This window comes from Centruroides sculpturatus, unplaced genomic scaffold (assembly GCF_000671375.1).
Source record: "Centruroides sculpturatus isolate CEXI.00-Female unplaced genomic scaffold, Cexi_2.0 scaffold27, whole genome shotgun sequence".
Classification (NCBI taxonomy): Eukaryota; Metazoa; Arthropoda; class Arachnida; order Scorpiones; family Buthidae; genus Centruroides; species Centruroides sculpturatus.
Genome location: NW_019384318.1, coordinates 700,950 through 727,501, shown reverse-complemented (window position 1 = coordinate 727,501; position 26,552 = coordinate 700,950). Strand labels below are relative to the sequence as shown.

The window sequence follows — 26,552 nt, the reverse complement described above, 5'->3', positions numbered from 1 at the left end:
ACGCTTCAAGAAAACGAGTCTAGTAACGCTATCAACGGCATCTCTTAGTTTAGAAACAACCAAAAAGCCTTGTGTAGAGCACTATAGAGCCAGGGGTGGCCAACTTTTGTGTACATAAGATCTACTTTTTATCTTAAAAATGTGTCGCGATCGACTCGTTGTCGTAGGCATGGTCTAAGTCAGGGATAGGCATTCCGCGGCCCGAGTTGCATAAAATGTGTATAAATATATCAATTTCCTAGCTTAAGAAGTATGCAGCAAAAATTCAAACGTTATTTTCTACAACTTATGTGTGTGAATAGTTTTTCCTGCAATGAATTTAGTAAAAATTAAAACGAGAAACCGGCTAACAGACTCACCTCGAAACTAATTTAAAACTAGCAGTGACTAATATTTAATCAAATATTTTTGATACATTACGTTTACATCAGTTCTAGAAGCTAAATTAAGTATACCTATTCTATTTTATAATTATATATGAATAAATAATTGTGATTTACCGGCATTTTCCCCCCTCTTTTATCTTGTATGTGGCCGGCGTTAGTTCAAAAGTTTTGAAATGCGGCCCTTACACAGAAAAACGTTGCCCATCCCTGGTCTAAGTGGCGAGGGGGAGGGAGGTGTGAAATACATACTAAGTTTAGATAGAAAAGAAAAGCCACAATTTAATTTAAAACACGAAGAAAAGGTACTTACATTTTAAACAAGAAAAATTGAAACTCAACGTTGTCACTTTCGGGGACCACCACTTCACCCTTCTTCTCTCTACCGTGTCCCGACCTACTCTCTCTGTCCCTTCTTTTTTTCGATTTTACGACCCTTTGTCTACATTTCTTATTTCCCTTTTACAACTGTACGCAAATGGATTGCACATGGACCGATATAACCGCATCTGAGGGAGAACGAGGAGGTCCGATATCACTACAGTTGCGTTTGCGCGTTTCGTTCACGCGTTGCGTTCGGTTACAACTTACAAGTGTAATACATTAAGTCAAGACATCGCGAGCGATCGACCGAAATTGGTTTTGCGATCGACTTGTTGGCCACCCCTGCTATAGACATCTTGCATATGAAGGTAAGTGATTGCACATGTGCTTTTGTCTGGCGCTATATTTGTGACGTTGCCTTTCATGCTTCAAGTAGTACGAGTAACGATATATTTTTGCTGACGTTTAAGAATAGTGCATTGAGTAACAGGTTGCAATTCGAATTGTGCAACGCACAAGGATATATCTTTTTATACGGTAAAATCCCTTTTGTCACACGCCAAGGAAGACTAGAGTCGTATTATCTACATAAAAATCTTGTAACTCAATTTTTCACTCACTTTCCGATTATGTTAAGGCCCGGATTCACTACTGTCGTTAGTTACAACGTCGTTAAATACGACAAATTTACGACATATCTAAAATTCACGAAGATCATCGTAACCAGAGTATTTTTATCTAATAATTTACCAAATCCACCTTTTTACTTTCAATTTGTTCTCAAGCAACAACAGGTGGTTCCAAGAACAGCAGTTCAGTACAAAAACCACATACAGGTACAGTATAACACGTAAACATCTGAATTTAATCTCCAATCAGAATTTATAAGAGATTTGGGATTGCTTAATCAATCAGTAAAGAAACGAATAGAAGCAACTGTATAGTGACTTTGTTACTTTCTTAATTGTATAAAATTATTTAACAAATTATTGATCTTAGAACAGAATTTTTTCTCTTTTAAAAGATGAAGCCTGCAAGTGAATAATTTTAGCCGTTAGTGAAGTTAGTTCACAACTAATTTGCAAACTGTTCAAGTAACTATTATTCAAAACCTCTGGTTATCATAAAGTACACATTTGTCTCTTGCAAATTACAGAAAAATTTTGAAATAATGGATTATAAGAACAAAAGTAATTTATGTAATCCTTTTTTTTAAACTCACCCCGGTGTTTAAAATGAGAGCCTCTTTTAGCAAGCTCATTATGGGTTCGGCCAGGCCCACAATGGGACGGTCGGGTAACGAGGAACAGGGCTCTACATATCCCGATGGATCACCACCTGAAAATTTCCTGGGTTTTCTTCGACCCGTCTGGATTCGATTTCGGGTCCCCAGAGCGGTAGGTTGTCATCTTGACTGCGCGGTCATCTGATACCTGTAGTCTATTAAGATGTAGCATGATGCGGTCGGAATGGTCCGTTTGGATATATCGGGCCCCGTCCCTCACCACCCGGCAGCCCCATTGTGGGCCTGGCCGAATCCATAATAGGCTTGCAAAAAAGAGGCCCTCTTAGTGCCCGCAGGGAGGAAAGAGTTAAAAAAAAAAGATGTAGCACGTGACCCACGAGGGTCCTTTTAAAACGATTCTTGACGTTAAGCAAATATGATTTGCCGGTTTTATATTTTATTCAAACAACTGTAACAGAAAGTTTGTCTAAAAGAGGTAGTTTTTCTGCAAAAAGTAGTATTTAAAAGAAAAGAAAAAAAACTTTAAAATAGCAAAAGGTTAGAACAATAGTTATTTAAATAATTTTCATTTAAATAAGGAAAGCAATTAACATTAAGTCTTAATTTGCATTTAAAAGTGGCATAATAATCGCCTTTAGAAACGTGCCCAGTGTTCCGTTAAAATAATTTGAATTAAATACGTACAATTATAGATACATTTTTGATTTAAAGAAAATTTTATCCCGATGTTATACATATAAAATTTTACTTACGAATATATATTTTTTTACTACATTATGTATACGTTTATTTATTATAACAATGAAAACGTCGTATAATCAATTTAATTAAAGAAGTTTTAATTTTAATATAAGTACACTTATTGTTCTTTGGGCTTCTTTCGAAAATAATTTATTTAATAACCTTAAAAATTTTTCGCGGCATATCGGTTGAAAATCACTACCTTATTCCATTAACCTGACTTTTATATATATATATATCTGTCGCGGATTAGATTAAGCCCACAATAGAGACAATCCAGTGGCATAAGAATGGAGTTCGACGTATCGGAGATAAACCATTTATGAAAAATTCATGGGGATTGCTCGTCCAGATTCGATCCTGGATTCCCCAGAGCCGATTCTGGAACCCCAGAGCCGATTCTAGAACCCCAGAGCCGATTCTGGAACCCCCAGAGCCGATCCTAGATCCTCCAGAGCGTTAAGCTACCTTGAGGCGGGGCGGAAGAAGGTCAGATTTGGAATGATAAGAATGAAAGGAGGAAAAACGATCGACCAAGCAAAAAGTTGAAACAGCAGAAGGACAAACATCATTATTTGATTTATATTTACGTATTTAACGAAAACATTTCGTGTAGAATTCACGTGATTTTGCAATAATTCTTTTTTATTTTGATGACGTGTCTAATACTTTCTCAAATAATTTCCTCTTATTATTGATTCTATTCCAAAGTAAAATCTTTTTTGTATGACGAAAAACTTCGAAACTTAAAAAAAAAAAAAAAAAAAGTCAAGTTCTGGGTAATTTAATTATCATTTTATCTTTCAGTTCTAGCGAATTTTTTAAAATTAATTTATTTTATAAACTATGCATAGAAAATGAATGTATTTTAACTACAAATTTATACCATTTAATTTATCTTAAATGTGATCAGTAAAAATTCAATTACAGTATCTGTAATATCTTTTAAAAAAATAGTGTCCTTCAGTATATATATATATGCATATATTTTTCAGTTAGTAGCCACTTTGGAATACTGGAAGGCCTTGTTGACAGGCAAAAAACGCTTTTTAATATGAAGAAAATTGGGGAATTAACACAAGAATATTTTACCAAGCTAGAGAAAGTAAGAATAAGTTAAATAAAATGGAAAAATTATGTAATGGACTATGTTGTTAATCGTCAGCAAGGATAACTTTCAACATACCGTAAGTGTAGTGTTTTAATTGTGATTTATTTTTTATACACGCGAAACAATAATCCGAATATCTTTAACAAGATCGAAGCATTTTCCTATTGAAATTATAGTTAAGTAAAAATAACTTTCTTGCTCAATCATTCAATTATTTATTTTTGAAATATTATAACAATTTTCCTTACTTAAATACAAAGGTCAACTTCGTAAGAAGATATGTAAATATGATAAATTGATGTGTATATAACAAGTGAAGAGTACAAATACTTATAAATCTATGTATTATAGCGTATAGATTAATTTTCTGCATATAAATGATTGATAAAAACATATTTTCGAGAAAGAAAAGCCGATTACAACTACTTAAAGGGGGTCATCATTGCGTTGTTTATTTGGCAAGAAGCCAAATAAATAACAATTTAAATTTCTCTTCGATTTATAAACAAATAATTTCTGTTACAGCGAACAAACTAGGGCATTGGATAAAGCAAAAAAAAGTATTTTATAATAAGCGAATAAACTTTAAAAATTAAATTTTAAAAATGCACGATCCAAGACATTAAATGCTATAATGTCGTGAATCAAGGTTACGCCGCATTCAAGGTTATTTCGCATTATGAAAAGTAATGAAACGTCACAATGATAAATAATTGTATTTCAATTGAAAACAATAATAATAATGCGCGTGTAATTACGGTAAACATAAAATATATAATTTTTTTCATCCGTCCCCGGAAAAAAAAAAGAAACCGAACGAAATTGTAAATATTTATTTTTAAAAAATTAATATAATTTTTTTTTACGTGTAGAGCAATGTTTTTTTTTTATTTTTTTTATTTCAGAGTTAAAAAAAAAAGATGTAGCACGTGACCCACGAGGGTCCTTTTAAAACGATTCTTGACGTTAAGCAAATATGATTTGCCGGTTTTATATTTTATTCAAACAACTGTAACAGAAAGTTTGTCTAAAAGAGGTAGTTTTTCTGCAAAAAGTAGTATTTAAAAGAAAAGAAAAAAAACTTTAAAATAGCAAAAGGTTAGAACAATAGTTATTTAAATAATTTTCATTTAAATAAGGAAAGCAATTAACATTAAGTCTTAATTTGCATTTAAAAGTGGCATAATAATCGCCTTTAGAAACGTGCCCAGTGTTCCGTTAAAATAATTTGAATTAAATACGTACAATTATAGATACATTTTTGATTTAAAGAAAATTTTATCCCGATGTTATACATATAAAATTTTACTTACGAATATATATTTTTTTANTTTTGCACCAATAAATTAAGTACGTAAAATTTGACTCCAATTCGAGCCACACCTACATTTTTGTTTGTTTGTTTATTTGTTTGTTTTAAAATTCAAATGTGAAATTGATTACTTTTTTTAAATTCAAAAATATGAAATTGATTACTTTTTAAAATTATTTTAATGTAGGACGTGTTCGAAAGTTATAAAAGTTTCGTGTGATTTCTTTTTTTTTTTATTAAATAATATGGAAAATCATTTAATCTTATCTACGATTTTGAAATGTTTATTTGATATAAATCTTTACAATTGTTTTGCAATTTAAATATTAGTTATGGTATGTATTATTATGACAATTAATTGTAATTAAAATTTTAAATTTAGTTATATGTAATTAATTGCTGACTTAAAACGTAATAAATCATTAGTATTGTTCGTATATACGACAGTAATTGTAAATTTTATGCTAATCTAATAAACAAATTTTATTCTTTTAATATAGATTCATTCTAATGCAATTTACATTCTGCGTTTAAACGAGATTTTGAATTTATCTTTGCAGAAGCGGAAAAATATTATTTTCAATTATTTTCTAAAAATTTAATATAAAACTTAAATCTACATAATTATGTCATCACTGTCAATTTTATTTCAGGATCAAATTTTATAATATCCATTCTGTTCTGTTCCTCTGTGTCCATTCTTTATTCTTAGCTCTAACGTAACTTTCTGAAAATTTTTGGTTGTTTTTGTGCCATACTTTTTGTGCCATACTTAGCGTTGTTTTTGTGCCATACTTTAGGTCCCTAGTTGATAGGTCTGAATCTAGATCCTTTGTTCCATAGTTTTAAGTTAAGTGGTCCCTGAAACTGATGAATGTAAAGTCTTATATTGACATTTTAGATAATTCCATAATCTATAGATTGTTGCAGATTTATGGTACAGAGTGGTTATAATTAGTGATGTGCCAGATATCCGTATCCGCAGATATCCAAGGGAAAAAAAAAGATCTGTATTCGTATCAGTATCAGTTACTTTTTAGTGGATCTTTAACGGATCTTTTATCTTAATGAATTTCATTACTTATAGAAATTTTAAAGCTAGGTAGCAATAAAATACTAATAACTTCAATTCAAATTACTTTTTATTTCTTAAAATCACATATTTGGCACATTCACATTGACAAATTTTATCATGCAAAATTCACTTACTATCATAAAATATTTCCATATTATGCTACTAAACTTTTTTGTCGACATTGTTTTTATTTTAATTTAACTCAACACTCTCCAAAAATACAAATGTAATCTATGCTATCGCATGTCACACTAAACTATAAACAAAAACATGCACAGTGCAAGTCAAAACACGTCGCTTACTAACGCAAAGTATCAACTATTGGTCCAAGATCACACACACTGGCACTGACTGAGTACGAAAGTTGAGATTTGTATCCACGGATATACATTTTTAACGATCCAGCACATAACTAGTTATAATTAAAGTTGCACTACTCAGACCTGTCTAGAGCCTGTTTTCGTGGACGTATTTTGATGAAACTTGGTATATATGTTACATGGACCATGGGGAAAAGGAAAATGCAAAAAAAAAATATTTAGTTCAAATTTTTACCACTAGGTGAAAAAAAATGGTACACGAAGAACAAGAAACACAAAATGGAAACACGCAGAAGGTTTTTATTCACATTTGTTCAATGTGCAATCCATTTGCATCAGTCACATGTTAAACACCTTTATAGCATTGTAAGGCATTTTGAACATGTAATTGATGCAAATGGATTGCACATTGAACAAATGTTGTGAATAAAAACCTTCTGCATGTTTCCATTTTGTGTTTCCTGTTCTTCGTGCACCATTTTTTTTCACCTAGTGGTAAAAATTTGAACTAAATATTTTTTTTTGCATTTTCCTTTTTCCCATGGTCCATGTAACATATATACCAAGTTTCATCAAAATACGTCCACGAAAACGGGCTCTAGACAGGTCTGAGTAGTGCAATTTTAATTAAAACCAACCTGTACTTTTGCTTAGGATTGTCAACTCTCCTGGATTCATTGGAAGACTCCCAGAATATGGCAAAAATTTTAAAATTGTCCAACTTCTGAATTGAAACCTAGTCATTCATATCTACTCAAAAAGACAATTAGCTTTGAAGCATATATTAAAACAGATTTTAAGAATAGGTAACAGCATTTTGGTATTGCTGAGTGTAAAAAATATATCAAATATCCAAAGATTTTCTAGAACTGGAATGAAAAAATCCTGGAATCAGCTCTTCAGGAATTGGGAAGCTTATACTGTCTCCTATATCTTTTAGCATGAACACTCCCCTTCATGTCACAAAGCAGTAATTATAAATGCCTCCATGGTTCCAGGACAATAATATATCTTTTAGTGGCAATCATAAAGGCAAAATCTGAATCCCTTTGAAAATATTTGAGGTAAGTTGGACATGTCTATGTTCTGCTTTGTCCATAATGAAACTATTGTTTTGAAATAGGAATGGAACAACAAATTGCAAGTTTACCAAAAATTAATGAAAAGCCTTCCAGATTGGCTGTCTGGCTTTAACTGTAGCAACCTGATAAACAATTTTACTAATAAAATTGATATCTGTTCAAATGTTGTATGTCTCAATGCAATTGGATCCCTTGTAACATTATAAATTGTGCAAAATCAAGTAAGATTCTGAAGTATAGGAATGAGAGCTTACATATATAACTTTAAATAACATTATAAATTAAGTATAAAAAGTAAAAAGAACAATTCAAATAGCAATAATAAAATACCAGTAATTAAAAAAAATTAGAATACTACATATGACTTCAGATGGATTTGTGAAGTCCTACTCTTTACTAATTTCTTAAGTTGGAGTTAGAGCAGAGAATTAATTCTGCTCGACAGATTAATTCGTTTCTTTCCATTTTTAGGTTAAAAAACTCTGGGGATTTTTATTTTAAATTTATAGCTTAGCAACTGCAAACAAGGAAAGCCCACTTACCCATACACAGGGGTGTGGACTTTTATTAGGCCACTACAGAAAATTTTCCAGGAGGAACATATGGAGACAAAGCTTGGAGACAAATAATTATATCAATAAATTTTTATTTCATTAATTTTTTGGGGTTTTTTATAAGTAAATTATAGAATACAGTATTGCATCAAAACATCCCATGGTCGAGGGTGTAAAGTTACATATCTCAATCAAAATTTTTTACTCTCTACCTGGAAGGGCAAGTATCCCATTTGCACCTCTGTAGACACCCATGTACTCATGTGACTGGCAAAGCATAAGGAAACATAAGGTATCATATTACATAAATTATTAATGTTATGTAAAACAACTTCTTTTAGAAAAATAAAATAGTCTGAGAATTTACTGTACTTTTGATACAATAATGTACCTGAGGATTATTTGAAGTAAATAAAAAGACTTAAATTATTTCATAAGATTATATGAAATAAATTAGAAGAATGATGATATAATATGAAATTTAGATAATGGATTCAAAGAAAGAACTTTCTTAAACTACTTACGTGTGATAAATTTAGACATTTTAAAAGTATATATAATTGAAATCATCAAAATTTTATATCAAAATATTTATATTACTTGGACTTTGTTTTATCCAAAGATTTAATAAATTGTTAAGTTAAAAGTTAAGATTTAAAAAGTTAAAGAATATTTTTTTAATATACTATTTTACAAAATGATCTGTTTATAGTAATTTTATAGCAAAACTACATTTTTTTTTTTTAATCAAATATAATATTCATAGAATTAATAATATACAAGTTTTTTTAATAAAAGAAAACAACAATGCACAAGAAAAGAAAGAAAATAATATACAGTACAAGTGAATGTATTACATGATTAAATGAAAGCATTGTATGGCACTGTAGATTGGTTATGTTGTCACTAATGATTATGATTTAAATAAAATTAGAAAAGTTTCAAACAAATGAATTCAGAATGGGATTTAACCTTGCATTATACTGTTATCAGTAACATCTTTATTTAGGATATATTGTTGATTGTCAATTGTGTGTATTTATTGATAAGATTATGTCTTGTCAGTAAATACACTACATATGATTTTATAAATAACACTATATGTTTATAAAATCGTACTGCCCACTGTGTTACCAGCTTAGAGGTATGAAGGAGTATAGTACATGTCAGGAGTTGCAATTTGGCACAGAGTACCTATGTGCCCAAATCATGCGCACGTAAAACAAACCAGATTTTNCACAATAAATAATTGCTCATTTATTATTACAATACCTTCTGGATTCACGACATCGTCGTATGATGGTGGTGGACCACTTTCTCTTCCTTGATGAAGAGGAACTGTTCCAGGTATTTCTGAGTAAGAAGGTGGTTGTATAGCTGCAGATGGCTGATAGCCAGCTTGTTCATGCTGAAAAACAATTGACAACATAATTTATGTAAATATATAAAATAGTCCAATTTTTATTCAATATAAACAATAATAAATGTTTTGAATATACTTCTTTTCTAAAAATTATAAATCAATAATGAAATAAAGATAAAATATGAGCCTCATCTGAAGCTAATTTATAAATAAAATGGAAATTCAGTAGAAACAGTAAAAAACATATTACTTAAGATATATTTTAACTATAACAAACTTATTTAATATCCAATACTGTATTAACTTTATTTTAGTTTTCATTTATTAAATTTGATAACATGACAAGAACCAAATGGCAATGGCTGGTGTTATTCTCTTACTCTACCTACTTTAATCTGGTGAAGCCAGTCTCAAATTCAGATTAAAGAGAGAAGCTTGGCTTTGCTTTACAGCCAAATGATTTTCTTGCCTGCATGCATGCACACATACACAGTATATATATATATATGCATGCAAGTCATTTCGTTGTAAAAAAAATAAATTTGTAAAAAAATATATAAATTTATTTTTTTTACAACGAAATGACTTGCATGCATATATATATATATACTGTGTATGTGTGCATGCATGCAGGCAAGAAAATCATTTGGCTGTAAAGCAAAGCCAAGCTTCTCTCTTTAATCTGAATTTGAGACTGGCTTCACCAGATTAAAGTAGGTAGAGTAAGAGAATAACACCAGCCATTGCCATTTGGTTCTTGTCATGTTATCAAATTTAATAAATGAAAACTAAAATAAAGTTAATACAGTATTGGATATTAAATAAGTTTGTTATAGTTAAAATATATCTTAAGTAATATGTTTTTTACTGTTTCTACTGAATTTCCATTTTATTTATAAATTAGCTTCAGATGAGGCTCATATTTTATCTTTATTTCATTATTGATTTATAATTTTTAGAAAAGAAGTATATTCAAAACATTTATTATTGTTTATATTGAATAAAAATTGGACTATTTTATATATTTACATAAATTATGTTGTCAATTGTTTTTCAGCATGAACAAGCTGGCTATCAGCCATCTGCAGCTATACAACCACCTTCTTACTCAGAAATACCTGGAACAGTTCCTCTTCATCAAGGAAGAGAAAGTGGTCCACCACCATCATACGACGATGTCGTGAATCCAGAAGGTATTGTAATAATAAATGAGCAATTATTTATTGTGACATCATCACAATGCCGAGCTGCAATTTTTAATTTAAAATATATTAAATAAAATGTATGCTATCCACCTCAAATTAGTAGTGTCATGCCCCTGTACATCATACTTTTCCTTTAACAATAGTCATGCCAGTCATCTATTAACTGCTTTTGGAAAAAAATTTTTGGATTGAAATAACTTGATTTCTGGTTTGCATCAGAAGTTCATATATAGTTAATTGGGGCTTCCTGCCTCTAAGTTTTCTATATCTGGTCTTGACTTCCACATATCTAACTCTGTTCAAGACATTATGGAAGGACGGATGGATAGATTATATTGGGAAATTTATAGGTCTACAATTTTTTCGGAGTGAAGTCCAATAAAATAGAATTATATAATTAGTAAATCTTATAAAATTATTCTTACAATCTTTTAATATGATATAGGAATACGTATACATTGTTTAACTAATGCATTTTCAGTTTATCTAATCACATATGAAATACAGATAAATCAGAAATTTGTTTACGTATTTATCAGTTTATGATTGTGATTATAAATTATGGCTATATATAGATATGAATAATTTATATAGGAGAATAGCATTAAATAATAGAATTGTATTTTCTTGAAATAAATGTTTTTAAGTCAGTAGTTCAGTTTTTGAAAATCAGAAAATGTATTTTTAAAGTAACAAAATGCTTGAAATCAAAATTTTAATTAGTAAAAATTATTCAAACTATTAAATAATGAATGATTTATATTCATATAATGATGATGATAATACCTATTTACTTTTACTAGTGTGTCCATTTCTTCTCAGGCCAATATTTGTTCAATATAACAATTTTATTTAAATGTGAAGATTTTTGATATTAAATAAAATTATTTATAAATGATGTTTATTATCAAATAAAAATTCAGTGTAAGCAAAAAAAAAATGCAAGTTATTAGATTTGTGTGAAAAAAATTTTACTAATATTTCATTATATTTAAAATAAATCTTTATATGAAATTTGAATAGTTAAATATCTGTGTTTTACAGTTTTAAATCAAAACTTTTCCTAACGAAACTAGTACTTTCAGTAAGAAAGTCGTAATTGATTATTTGTTTATGGTAAAATATTTATTTTGTATATTATCTAAATCTGATATTTTAGCCAAAAATAAAATTATTTGAATTTTTATCTCATCGTATATTAATTGACTATATAACAGTTATTAAAAGAACAAAAGTGACAAAACTAGAATTGCTAAATTTTGTAGCAATTAAGTAATTAATGATAATAAGCTGTCAGAAATTCTATTGTCAGCATGATATCCTTGTTAAAGGATAAACCAAATTTTTTTTTACAACTGTTGCAAAAATTAATGATTAACTTTAATGTTAACACACACAAGTATTGAAATCTTTACTTTGTCAAAAATAAGACATTGCTGCTTATGAAATGACTTTCTTAATACAGTTTATAAATAGCTTAAACAATTCATTGCAAGTTTATTGCAAATTCAGCATTTCAACAATTCATTGCAAATTTGTTGAGAAAAAATTAATTTGATTATACGAGGCGTGTTTTTAAAGTAAGTACCGTTTTGAAATATAAAAAAAACAAGCAAACATTTCTAACAAAATTTTTATTTGTGAAAGCCCATATTTTACACTACTTTTCTACATAATTCCCATTAATATTGAGACACTTGTCGTATCGTGGGACCAGCTTTTGTATTCCATCCTCAAAGAATGTTGCCGCCTGATGAGACAACCACTGCAGAACGGTCGTTTTGACTTCGTCGTGATTGTTATGGCGCTGCCCTGCCAGATGCTTCTTCAAATGCAGAAACAAATGATAGTCACTCGGCGCTAGGTCGGGACTGTATGGAGGGTGGTCTAATTGTTCCCAGCCAAATGATGTGATTAGGTCTTGAGTTTGATTTGCCGTATGTGGACGAGCATTATCGTGGAGCAAAACGACACCCTTGCTCAGTAAGCCCCGCCTTTTGTTTTGTACTGCACGGCGCAGTTTTTTTAAAGTCTCACAGTATGCAGCTGAATTGATCGTTTCACCATGAGGCAAAAAATCAACAAGCAACACTCCGTATCTGTCCCAAAACACCGTGCACATGATTTTCTGAGCAGAAATTGTTTGCTTGAACTTGACTTTCCTTGGAGATGATGAATGTCGCCATTCCATGGATTGTTGCTTTGATTCCGGTGTAACGTAGGCTACCCACGTTTCATCGCCTGTAACAATACGACTTAAAAAATCATCTCCTTCGTCACTGTAGCGCTCAAGAAAAGTCAATGCACTGGCCAAACGTTTGGTTTTGTGCTCCTCCGTCAACATTTTCGGCACCCAACGGGAACACAACTTCCGATAATTTAATCGTCCGGTCACAATTTCATAGAGAACACTTCTTGAAACTGCAGGAAACTCTTTAGATAAAGATGAAATCGTGAATCGTCTGTTCTCTTTCACTCTACAGTCCACTTTTTCAATCAAATCGTCGATAATGACTGAAGGTCGCCCACTTCGTTCCTCATCGTGAATGTTTGTGCGGCCATTACTAAAGGCCCTAACCCATTTTCGTACCATTCCTTCACTCATAACGCTTTCACCATAAACTTCACTGATTTGGCGATGAATTTCAGCCGCTTTTGAGCCTTTAGCACTGAGAAAACGAATAATGGCACGCACTTCGCAATCGGCGGGATTCTCAATGAGCAGCAGCATTTCAATAACACACAAACAACAGTAAACACAGTCGACTGGCTCCGTAATGGCGTTTGTGGCTTCCCAGCAGATGTAGGTACACAGTGCACATGCGCTAAGTGCCGACTGCAGCGCTCCAGCGGCGTTATATTAAAACGGTACTTACTTTAAAAACACGCCTTGTACATATTAAGAACTTAGAATATAATTATGTAATATATGCTTCTGATTTAACACGATCCATCTCAAATTAGAATCGTATTGTATCTTGCCCTAGTACATAATGCTTTTCCTTTTAACAATAGAGTTGTGCCTGTCTTCTATTAACTGCTTTCAGGTGAAAAGTTTTGAATTGAAGTGATGTGACTTACGGTTTTCATCAGAAGTTGGTATATATAGTTAACCAGCTATATATACCTTAGGTCCTCCTGCCCCTAAGGTTTCTCATCTATCTAACTCCGTTCTTGAGATTAAGGAAAGACAGTCGGACAGTCAACAGTGAGAATTTATAGGTCAACAAGTTTTTCAAATTGCAGCCCAATCAAATCCCAATCAAATGCAGATGTAGATGAAAACAGTTAGAAATCACATGACTTTATACTTATCGGAACATGTTTCAAGAAGTGGGTAAAAATCTGTCAAAATATATCCCAGTATTGTATTGCCTCAGATCAAAATCCAGTGGTGCAATGGTACATGGAAGGCTGAAAAAATTAGCAAAGAATAAAAATTGCAAAAGATTGGACAAACATTATTAAGAGATAACAACAGTATTAAAAGGAAGTTCAGTGAAAAAGTAAATGGAAATATACAAAATATTACTCTAACAAAACAATTAATATCTGGTTAAAGATGCTCCTATTGAAGATGTGATGATCATTTCAATGTAAAGGCACATTACAAAAAGAACTATTGGGTGATGGATGATATTTTGAATTTATTGAATCAGTACTGATAATAGAAAAATGAAATGAAACACACAAAGAACTACATAGTACAGTTTGTAGAAAACTTAGAGAAGCAAAGACACATTATTTAACAGAAATGACAAGAAATGTCTTATGCAACAAATCAGAAATGTGTCAGTGGATATCTTTGTATGTTTTATAGATTTTCAAAAAGCATTTGAGTGTGTAAAATATATTTTAGTTGAAATATTACAAGAAATAAGTTAAGACTGGATTGGAAGGATTTTTGTATTGTATTGGAAACAGCAGGACTGTTAAAAGTTTTAGGGACTGAGGTAGAGCCCTTTTAGCTTCTTAGCACGCTCTAGTTTTTTAGTGGATTTCTTTTACCATATCTTTTTTGTACAAATGAAATAAATGCATAGAATGTTTCTTTATTAATAAAAAGCAGTCTTAAACAATTTAATTTTTGTTAGTAAAAACAACAATAATTTATAGAGGTAGGAATCACTGTAGGATTTTAAGTTTTTTTCTAGCTCCTTCCCTCAACAGCCCTGGGAAATAAGTAGCTATAATAAGAATTGATGACACAACCTCATAATAAACTGAAATTGAAAGAGGAGTGAGACAAGGTTGCATTTTGTCATCACTCCTTTTTTAATGTACCATATATTTAGAGAAAATCTTTAGAAAAGCTGTAATGGGAAAAAAACAAGGCATTGTAGTGAATGGAGATGCACTAAATAATCTGTGATATATAGAATACATGGTTCTTTTGACTGAGTTCTTAAGATCCATAGATATTATAAATGAACATTTTTAACTCCTGTGCAGAAGCAGATTTAAATATTACTATTAATACGATTAGAATCTTGACTGTTAGCAAACAACAGAACATTGATATAAATACAGTAAGACCCCGCTTAATGCGAGGGATGTGTTCCTAGACGACAAAGCGCTAAACGAAACAGCATTAAAAGAGGTCATTTTAACATAGAGTAAATAGGTATAGGGGAACACGAGNATGTTTATTTACAAATAATAATTATTAAAATAACAAGTGCAAATAACAAAATTATTTTTTTATTTAAATTTAGTTTAGATGAATAAAATGTTTAATCACAAAATATAAATTGATTAACAAATGTACGGCACAGTCCACATAGCTTCACTTTATATATATACAGTAAGACCCTGCTTAACACAGGAGATGTGTTCCTAGACAACAAAGCACTAAACGAAACACCATTAAACAAGTAACACAAACATATGCACACAGAAATGTATAATAATATATTAATTAGTTCATATTTTGTGACGAAGGTCCTGTTTTTTTCTGAAATTCTTGTTTTTTGCAATAAAGTTGTGAAGTTTCATTTGTTGCTTTTTTCTTTCCTTAAACAAATGTCAGTAGCAGAAGATCGCATCCAAAATGCCTCATTTTGCTTTTGCACTCTCTTCAAAATCTAGATCTTTCACTGCAACTTGATCAACGATTTGGGTTATTGTTATCAAACTTTTACTAAGGAAATCTGTAGAGAAATTTTTTTGGGTTCTTTGTTTTCAGAATCTCTATTTTCCAGTTACACATGAATTCTTGAAGGTCATTGTTGATAACTCTCACCAGAAAACTGAGGTATCCTGTTCATCTACATCTCCCAGTCCTGCTGTATTGATCAGGTTGAGTTTGATCAACCTAACGATACAGCAATAGGCTCTTCTCATTGAGAATTCTTGGATAACTTCAGCCATAACTTCTTCCACACTTTGTTTGTGCATTTATGAGTTAATTATTGCCAAACAAAGCCAATATTGCCTATGGCATCCATGATGTTTATATTTTTTACCAAAATTGCACCAAACACATAGATTGAAGGACCTTTTTGCACCATCTTTTTCTGATTGGTTCATGTTCATAAATAATCATATTATGTACGAATCAATAAAATGCCGTGATAATTTAAATCAGCATAAATTTTTTGAGTTTTTTTTTATGTTTAAAAATTTAATGTTCTTTCAAATAAACTATCATTTTCAATTTTTATTATTATCTTGTCAAAAAAACTAAAGCATTTTCTTACTATTGTAGTGAATTTAAACATTTAAAACCCAAACACTTTACTGCTGCCAGTTCAAAGTAATTGAGTTTTGATATTATTTGATGAGTATTTTAGAATTTATACCCTTGAAGTTTTTAAAACATTTAATTTTTAAATGTTTAATTTTGTTCCAATAAAACACTTTAACAATAATGTAAATTTAAAAAAGTAAAATATGATTTTAATTATACATGCTGTTTGTTGTTCCTGGGCGGACTGAAAATTTAAAGAGAAAAAAGGATTCAAATGTTTGTATTACCTTAATTTATTTTCATAATTGAAAAATTATGATTTTAATATTATAAAAATATATTAATGCTATACTAACAGCAGATATTGAATTACAATTGTTATTTCAGTATGAACTTTTGATATTAATAAAAAAGTTTTTAGTAAAATACATATTTAATTTGATTTTTTAAATAATTTAAAATTAGTATGTTGAAAATCACTAATAAAAATTAATTTTAATGTGGCATATGTTTCAAGATCTCCTATGATTCATATTTTATGTTTTTTTGCATTTTATTAATCAGTACATGTACAAAATTATTCAATATTCTTGAATTTAACTTTATATATAATTCATTTTTAAAATATTTATTTTAATACTAGTGAATTTTTTAAAAGAAATTTCATATAATAGATCACTTATATAAATAAGAATTTTGTATAGAAAAATTATATTTTTAATAATTTTCACATATCAGTATAATATTTTAGATGTCTTTGATTCAATACAATATACTTAATGAAATATACTCATATTTTATAATTTGCATATTATATTATTAAGATTAAAGGATGATTGAAAAATTTTTCCAGCCCCACCACCATCTTATCAGTCATTATTTGGACAAGTTCGAGAAGCAAGAAAAAATTCCAGCAGTTTTCTAGACTTTGTTCGGAAGGTCATCATTCTAATTTTAGGCACACGTAAGTTACTTATTAATGAACTAAAATATTAAAATTCTGAAATGAATTAGATAAAAATTTATTGATTTTTTTCGGAATTTTTATCTAATGGCTTTTCTATTTTTAAATTAATTACTCAAATGTAATTTACAGCAGACTGCTCCAGTATTTTGATGACGATTTTATTTAATTCATCATTTTCAGAAATAAAGAAATAAATAATTTAGATATAAATTTTTTTATTTTTATTATTTTATTACTTATTATAAAAGGTAATAATAATAAAAATAATATATTTAGGCATCTTAATAGTGTATTATCATTCTACAATGTTGTAAATATTCTAAATTTTTTTTTAATGTAATAATGTACTATACAGGTTATATAAACTTTTTTATAATGTTTGAAATTAATTGATGGATCTAAAAAATTGTTGTTATATGTAAGTATACTTTTCTAAAAAACAAATAAATTTAAATGTTTTAAAATAGAAAAGTAACTGTTAAAATTCGTGACACAACCAGTGTCCAGCCAGCTCAATGGGTGAGGCAATGAGGCAACTGCCTTAAGCGGGAGAATGAGCAGTTAAAAATGTTTAAAAGGAGAAATAAATAAAAATAAGAAGCCAAATATAATAAAATCCTGTAAATATAATTTGAAGTTTTTTATAAATAATTCGCATAAGAGTGCCAGTGCTAAAAGTGCTCTCTATTGGCAACCATTCTGGAAGCAGGGGTAGCAAAAATCAGTTTTTCCTCAGGTACAAGTTAATATCAAACTGATATTGCAAAGAGTAGTAAAAAAAAATTGAGCCATGTATACAACCTTTTGTTTGTCTCTAAAACTGCCACTAAATCAAATATAACACTAAATTTGAGAACCTCAAACAGTAAGAATTATTAATATTTAGAACAATGTCACTCAAACTGGGTTATGTGAAGGAATTTTAGGGATTCTGCAAGATGAAATACATAATGGCAGAAAAAACTTACTGTAAATCTTAAAAATTTTTATGTATGGCATTCAATATTAATCATTTATACAGTAATAATAGTGTGCGGGCAGTTTATCGTAGATGCACTCCAGAAAGTTTTAAAATGACAAATAACTGCTATTATTTTAGTGTATTTTGATTTTTACTTTTTATGAATATCTACTAATAAAATTTATATTTTAAGTTAAAGTATTAGCAACCATTTAATATCATTCAAATGTTGAAGCAATTTTTAGAATGTTTAAATAAGAATAATTGAGGATGTACTGAAATGTAACCTACTTTTATATTATAAAGTTAAATTTGTTCCTCTCAACTCATTAAGAATGAATTATAATAAAATATATTTATTTATCAATAAAATTTGTTGTCTTTTATAATATTAGCCCTGTTCCTTCTGAAATGTGTGTGTGTATAACAATTTGAAAGTGGCAACTTTCTCTAAAATAGGTTTCCATGATAATGGCATTTTTATTTGTTTGTTCCTTAGGAGAATTTGAATACATGGAAATTTAAATTAGACTTCTGAACAAAATCAACAGCAAATTCACATTTTTAGACTTCTAAGACAATAACTTTCTTTGGCATGGAAGAAAAACAGTGATTGTGCCATTTTTAAATGTGAAATACGCATGTTTCAGAAGAATAATGGCTAATATTAAGCAGATATGATCTTAATTGTGTGTTGAAATTATAATTCATTCTTAAAAATTTTAGAAGCACTCGTTATAAGTTAAATGATGATCAAATAATCGAGAAATTTGACAAATAACAGTTATAAAAAATTATTAAAAATTTTAAGTTATTAACTATTTTTGTAACTATTATCTGTTTTTTAAAATCAATTATTTTTTTAAATTTCTGTAAAAAACTTTTTTAGCAATTTATCATGTTGATTCCAATTTTATAATTATTTCCACTTAATAATGTTGCAATTCTGACACACAAAAAAATACTGTTTTGACACACTACAGTTTATATATTGATGAATATCTGGATTGCCACCTTTTTATAAAGAATATGAACAATGTTTTAGAACTGATTATTCATTTAGAAAAATCATTGTAAAAAAACAAATCTTTCTCTTCATGTGTTATTACATCTTAAGCAGTAATTATACATGTGTCCAAAACTTAAGGATGAACACAATTGCTAGCAGTGATAGCTGAAATAAGTGATCAAGCCAATTGGTAGTAATTTGTTTAGATGTATAAATGAAGCAGATAGCAAATGCCTGTGTGAATTTTCACTGGGAAGTGGAGACATGGATGATTGCAATAGACGTAAGAAGTTTGGTGGCAGTTCTTGTCGAGAAGCAAATAGCACAAGGAACATGTAACTTCTTCTCGTGTCTCAAAGGCAATATATTGATGATTTCACATAGGGAGGGATTATCAAAAAATTGGAAGATGGGTGCAGAATCACCGACATTGCATGGGAGTTTGGAATCAAGCACGGAGTTATATTCCAGCTTTGGACAGCATTTCTAAGGACTGGAATGTGTTTTCTGCAGGGAGGTCACTGTTGCTCTACATCTGCACATAAAAACTGATATTTAATGATGATAACAAAATGCAATTGACACAGAATGGCTGGTCAGCATAAAAATTGCCTCTGTCATTAAGTGTAGGACACTTGTGTGTTTGACATTTTATGTTGTGCAAACATTAAATTGTTATGAATAATAAAATAACATTTTAGTTATCTGTATTCATTCATAGAATTAAATGAATTATATAGATAATTAGGCTACATTAATTAACATTAGAAGCATTTTTAAATATTTCTTTAAGAAATGATAAAATTTTAATATTTAAAATGTCATAATAAATATTAATCAGATTATCATCTTACAGTTGCTGTTGTATATGTGAATAATGAATAAAAGAATATTTGTTTATTTCAGTTAGCTGTACTATTATTCTTGGTGTTACAGTTGTCATTCCCTTTATTATGATTGTAATTGGTAAGTCATCCTTTACAAATATATTAAAATTAATGAAAATGCTTATATATTATAACAATTTTTACATTCATATAGGGAATGTTCAAATAAAATTAAAAATTTTCATTGGAAAGTGTAGTTATATTTTGTAATTATAATCTTAATTTTATTTTTTTAATTTTTTATGCATAGAACGTGTGTATTTTGAGAGCATACAAGCAATCTGTGTTGTCTGGTAGTCTGGGTTGCAGTATTTGAATACATAAGATGAATGGAATCGTTAGAAAAAACATGGATTAATTCAAAATACTCAAGCTGTAATTCAATTGTTGAAAGAGATCAATGGCGGTAGAAATTTATTATATGTAAGTAGTATTTAATAATACAAAAGTCACACAATTCATCTGTTTGTCTGGATATTTTTACAATAATGCTTCAGATTTTTCTAAGAAGATGCATCATTCCTCTGTATTCATATGTTTTCATACCGTCAAATTATCCTAGCAACAAATACTATAGTTAAGGCACATTGATGAGTCAAACAGTGATGTTAATATATATTATTACACTGTAATCCATAAGTTAAGAGAAGTGAATTTAGGTTCACAGGCAACTGAACATAAAATGATTCCACTTACAGCAAAGAATAATTCTGAATTATTTTTTTAATGGGGATTCTTCACTATTTTTTCATAATCCACTGCGCAACTTTCATATCTTAGTGCTTAAAAAACATCTTAAATAATAAATTGATAGCAAATTGCTTCAATTTGTTATCTAATTGGTTTACTCAGCAGTTTATAGTAGTTCTTTGATGTTACATCATTATTCATTGATAGACAAAATAAAAATTTTGCTTTCTTTGTAATTTTGTATAAACAAACAATAGACGTTGCTCCAATGTATAATTCTCAGTTTTGTTTGAACATTTCAACACTTGTAATTTTCATTATTTTACCAAATTGTCATAGTGCTTTGTTTCGGTTTTACAGTAGTTATTGAAAACATCAACTCTAAAATTTTTTCAGGTACAAGCTATTTAAAAGACTGTCCTGTGGAAGAGTTTATTCCCATATATCTCGTTGTTGGTGGAGTGTTTGGTGTTGTGAAAAATTTATTAAACTTTTGGGGTCGTTGTCGTAAGAGTACAGAAGATACAGAAGAGCAGTTAAGGCAAAAACCATATGATGCTATTCTTAATTGTTTTTTATTTGCTTGGTTTATTGCAGGTAAGTTTTCAGTAATAAATTTTTCTAAAAACATATACTTGCATATTATAATCAAGTATAATAAGTATTTTGAAAATATTAAATATTTGATTTATATAAAAACAGATACTAAATATTGTGTACAATATTTAAGTATTTTTCTTACATTTTAATGAAAACAAAATTCTGTTTGTGGTAAATTATATTGTTGATTATTATGATTGTTGTTATAACCTCATATATAGTAATAGACATTCATTTTCCATTATCATTCTTTCTTAAAAATTGAACATAAATGATAACTCGGAAATGAGTAATAGTATATTATGGTTGTTCTTATTTTAGTAACACCATATTATAAAAAGGGAGAAAATTCTTTTATCAGTACAACATCATGTATTACTATTGACAGAAGAATATTGGAATTATTACTAACTGCTGCTCAAAATTATAAGATTCACCAACAAAATTTCTGTTACTTTAAATAGATGAAAATGTTTATTAAATAATTTCTGATGTAAGATAGTATGTGTTACAGAAAAACGGTATGATGGAAATATAACTTATTTCAAAATTTAATGATAGAAAACAAAAAATGCGAAATTAAATTGTCCGTAAATATAAGACCGGTTATGAAATGACTTTAAAGATTTAAATTTTGTGGTGATTAGAATGATGTTAGTCCTTTGTTCTTTACGCATTCAATAATTTGTTTTCACATACTTTGCACCAGTTTCAAATAACTTTAAGGGATGAAATCCCATGCAGCATGCACTATTTCTTCTAGTTCAAAATCAACAAGAACTGTCTTTCATGAAAATATAAGATGACATGTAGTGCCACACCATTTTTTATAACATTCAAATCAAATGAATGTGCATGCCACTTTAAACATTTGATTCTGTAGTCACTCACCCATTTTGTCTTGGCAGTATGACACAGCATTATCCTGTTAAAACAGAAAATTTTCTTTTCTAAAATACCAGCAAAGGCTGATAACTCCATATGAAGAATGCTGATATGTTTCTAAGTTCATTGTTTTTAATACAATGACTAATCTATTTTTCTGATTGTTGAAACTGCTTTCCAAATTATGAGAACCACTTGTTTTAATGATTCATCTGGACTTTACATTGTGAACTGAGATCATGCCAATATTAGTATGTCATCTGGACCATTTAAATTAGTCTCTCTCATCAGAAAACAAAACTGTGTCCCACCTGATGCCATCTGAGAGCCACTGCTTTACAGTTTCTATGTATACTTCTCTGTGATGTGTCGATGCAGGTTTTGGCTTTAACTTTACATATGTTTGTCTTAGAGACATGGTGCACACAAGAAATGGTTTGCTGTGTGGGAGGTGCTTTACTATTATACTTGCTGATATTTTTTTGATGATTGCCAGATAAATAACTCTTCTTATGTCTCTTGTTGACAAGCTCTTACTTTTTCCTGGGCATTTACCACCTGTAAAACTCCTCAGATTTTTGAGTTTTCTTATTTTGAAGCTATCATATTCAATATGTATTTACATACTGAACATGAATAGACAAATTATAAATGTAATTTTTAATATTTTTTAAATATAATTATTAATTTAATTAATAGATTTTTAACAATTATTTAAGTTAAGTTTTTTTTTAAATTTAAATATCAGATTTTAAAACATGTTGTAAAATTTTTTAAAGTATTATTTTATTGAATTTATGTTTTTATTGAATTTGAATTTTATTGAATTGAATAAAATAAAGTATTATTTTATTGAATTTATGTTTTTAGTTTTAAATTTAAATGGTCATAGTAATTCAAACTAGTTAATCCAGTTATGAAGTTTGGAGCTTTGATATAAAAAATAATATGAAGATAATCAACAGCATTTGTTACAATAATAAAAATTGATCATTAATTTTTTTTTTCAGTATCATTTAAGGTAACCAAAAATGTTTGAAAGATTAAATTTCATTTCAATAATTTCTTTAGGTGTATGACTTGATTTTCTAATCATTTTTGTAATTTTCAAACTAATATAATTACTCTGAAGACTAATACAAAGACAATTTGAAGTTATCATGTCCATTCCAATCATAAGAAGGTTTGGGGATGGATTAATTCAATTAATTCCAGATCGGAACTTCGTTACAATAGATATTGTTTGTGGTATTCCTAGACCCCAAACAATATCTATTGTGGTAAACTACAAATATACATAATTTAAGATAAAAATAACACAATTAAATGTCCTAAATAATCAATTAAAACATGAAAACAATAAATAAAGTTCATTTTTATTATACAGTATTTATGTAAATTGCATTTACTGATTACACACTGTCAACTTTGGCATTTTAAGCATAGCTGCCACATACATATGGCTTTCGTGCTTCACAGTAAGTTCCTTTTTTGTAGTATCAAATAATTGAAGTAATCTTATTAAAGCAGAACTAAGCACTGAAAACACACAAGTATAATACGATGTTTTTACAGCAAGAGACGACTTGTGCATGTAACAGATGGCATTTACACAGCGAGCACACTGCCTGCGCAGTTAAAACATGAAAGTACAATTTGAACTCTTGATCAAATATTTCTCAATTTAGCATTCAATCTGGATCATTCAAAGTTAGAATTGCTTGAATTACAAAGTACCACTGTACTTTTTGTTATGAATAAAAAGTTCAATGATAGTTTCATGGAGAATAAAAATTCATTACAATATACAGTTTCCACTGCCAATATATTTTCTATATAACAAATTCTTTGCATTTCCTAGAGGACATTTATCTTATGGAAGTTTGACTATATATTTATTTATTCAAAAATAAAACTGACTGAACATAAATTTTTCAACCTGTGTAGGAATGAATTAAAGTAACTGCAATTCCATAATCAAGTTATTTGAATTTAATTTATAAATGTAAGAAATTTAATTGTATAGTCATATCTTAGAATATATATTTACTTGAAATACGGATTTTCTTAACAGAATTATAATTTTAGTGACATGTAACTGAGTTCCCCAAATTAATATTAACATTTTTTGTGAAGACAATGAACTTGGTAATTGAACTAATGAACTTAAAATTAAAAAAAAAAAAACAAAGCTTCTTCTTTGAAAGCTATCTTGAAACGTATTTTGAAATTCTGAAAGTTTGAATTAATATGATCATATAGTGTGTTATTGAAGGTCTAAATAATTAACAAATTTTAAATTTGCAGGTTGTGTTTGGATTTATAGAGTATATGAACCTGAGTATGAGGACACCAGCAGTTCATTCTATTGTAATAAGACACTCTATCTCTTTGCATTTTGGCTGGTTACTTCCTTTTTTATAATCCTCGGCTTAATTATCGGCTTTTTGTGTTGTCTGACCGTTTCTTCCATTCTCGGCAGTCCCGAATGAAAAATTTCTTATTTTTGCAAAACAAAATTTTATATATATTGATATATAAAAACAAGAACTTTATTTTGCTCATTTTTACAGAGCATATTAATTTGTGTTTAATAGATATCATATTTATGTTTAAAAAAAAAAATTTATTGTGAAGTGCTCTTAAGTTGTGCTACAAACTTTGAATGCGCAGTTAAGTATGTTATTTTTAACAACTATGCACACATCTTGTAATATAAAATAAAAATGATACTACATATGATATTGTATATAATATAAAATTTAAAAACCAAGAATTTTATTCTGCATACATTCAAGTGTAAAATATTTAAATGCTTTTCAAAAATTTGTTAATGAACCATAACATATTTATTTTTTGAGTTCTGCAATGTTTTATAGTTATAAATATTCTATTTTGTATACAATAAGTAAAATATGATCAAGTGTTGGCCAAAATTTATAACATTTTTCATGTAAATTCATGTTTTCGAATGTAAAAAAACAGAACGTAAACATCATTATAAATTAAACTATTAGCCAAAGTACAATTTGAATATACTAGGACATAAATGTTTTGTAATACCACTTGTTGATACTTCTTGTTGTGGGGTTTTCAAGTAATTGGCAATACAATCCATACAGTTCTTCATCTAGGAGCATCATTTTCAGTTTGGGAAGTTCATCCTTTCAATGTGGAGAACTGCAAATGTATTTTTATGTTTTAAATTATTACTTTTATGTTGTTTATAACATTGGAAAAGATTATCTTTTAGATATTAAACTAGTTGAAAGGTGAATTGCCAATTGCCAGAAAATCTCTTAGCAAGAATCAAAATTTAATTACCAGAAAAAGTATAGGATGCCAAACAGTTTGAAAACTATTAAATTATATTTTTACAATTCTTATGATTAACATAAAATAGTTAGTTAATTAAAATCTGTATAAGGATCTTTATCATTTTAAGCAATTTAATATGAAATAAAATCATGTATTATTAAAATTTCACAGCTCTAATTGGAGAGTAACAGTTGTTGATTTGAAAATGAAAGCTTTCTGAATTTACAGCATAAAATTCTAAAGTATAAATATTCATACCATATAATCTGGAAAAAATCAATATTCATCTTCCAAAATCAAATAAAAAAAGAAATATTTTTTCAATGAAGTTGAGGAATATTTTTATAGAATGTCCTTTGTCCATCAATCATAAAAAATTAAAATTGTTATAAATTTTGGGCCATCACCAATATTTATTTATAAATATGAACATTTTTTATATTAATGGATTGTTATTTCATTCAAATGATAAATAAATTTTCTATTTGTATTTAATGATTATGAAAATAATGCAGTTTGAAGTTTATATTTTGATTTTTATTTATTGAATTTACTTGATAATATACTTGTATATGCCACGTAATTGTAATTGAAGTATTCCTATTCAGTACTGTCTAGAGATGTTTAGCTGTTAAAATGCCTCCAAATTTATTAGTGATATTTTGTGATATGAGGAGGACATTTCCATAAGAAAACATTAATACCAAAACTTGTCTCTATGGCTCTTTTGGTGCTAAAAGCAATAAAAAAAGCAGTTTCATTTGTGGAGAAACTTAAAAAGCGTGGTTTAATGAAGACATGTTTCAAATTTGGAAGCCTTGAAAGACAGC

The 26,552-nt window shown here is 28.8% G+C and overlaps 1 protein-coding gene across 2 annotated transcripts; it reads left to right on the top strand.

Annotated features, from left to right (window-relative positions):
* The first annotated feature begins 3,720 nt into the window (after window positions 1-3,720).
* Window positions 3,721-26,082, top strand: LOC111624463. Of its 2 annotated transcripts, none has more exons than XM_023367304.1 (6): window positions 3,721-3,881; window positions 10,569-10,704; window positions 17,259-17,369; window positions 20,249-20,308; window positions 21,316-21,516; window positions 24,712-26,082. In XM_023367304.1, exons 1-6 carry the CDS (start codon window positions 3,843-3,845, stop codon window positions 24,894-24,896), a joined length of 732 nt encoding a protein of 243 aa, XP_023223072.1. In that variant the 5' UTR covers window positions 3,721-3,842; the 3' UTR covers window positions 24,897-26,082. The 2 variants fall into 2 exon arrangements, with proteins under 2 accessions (XP_023223072.1, XP_023223079.1); XM_023367311.1 differs by lacking the exon at window positions 3,721-3,881 and adding an exon at window positions 5,230-5,452.
* The last annotated feature ends 470 nt before the right edge of the window (window positions 26,083-26,552 follow it).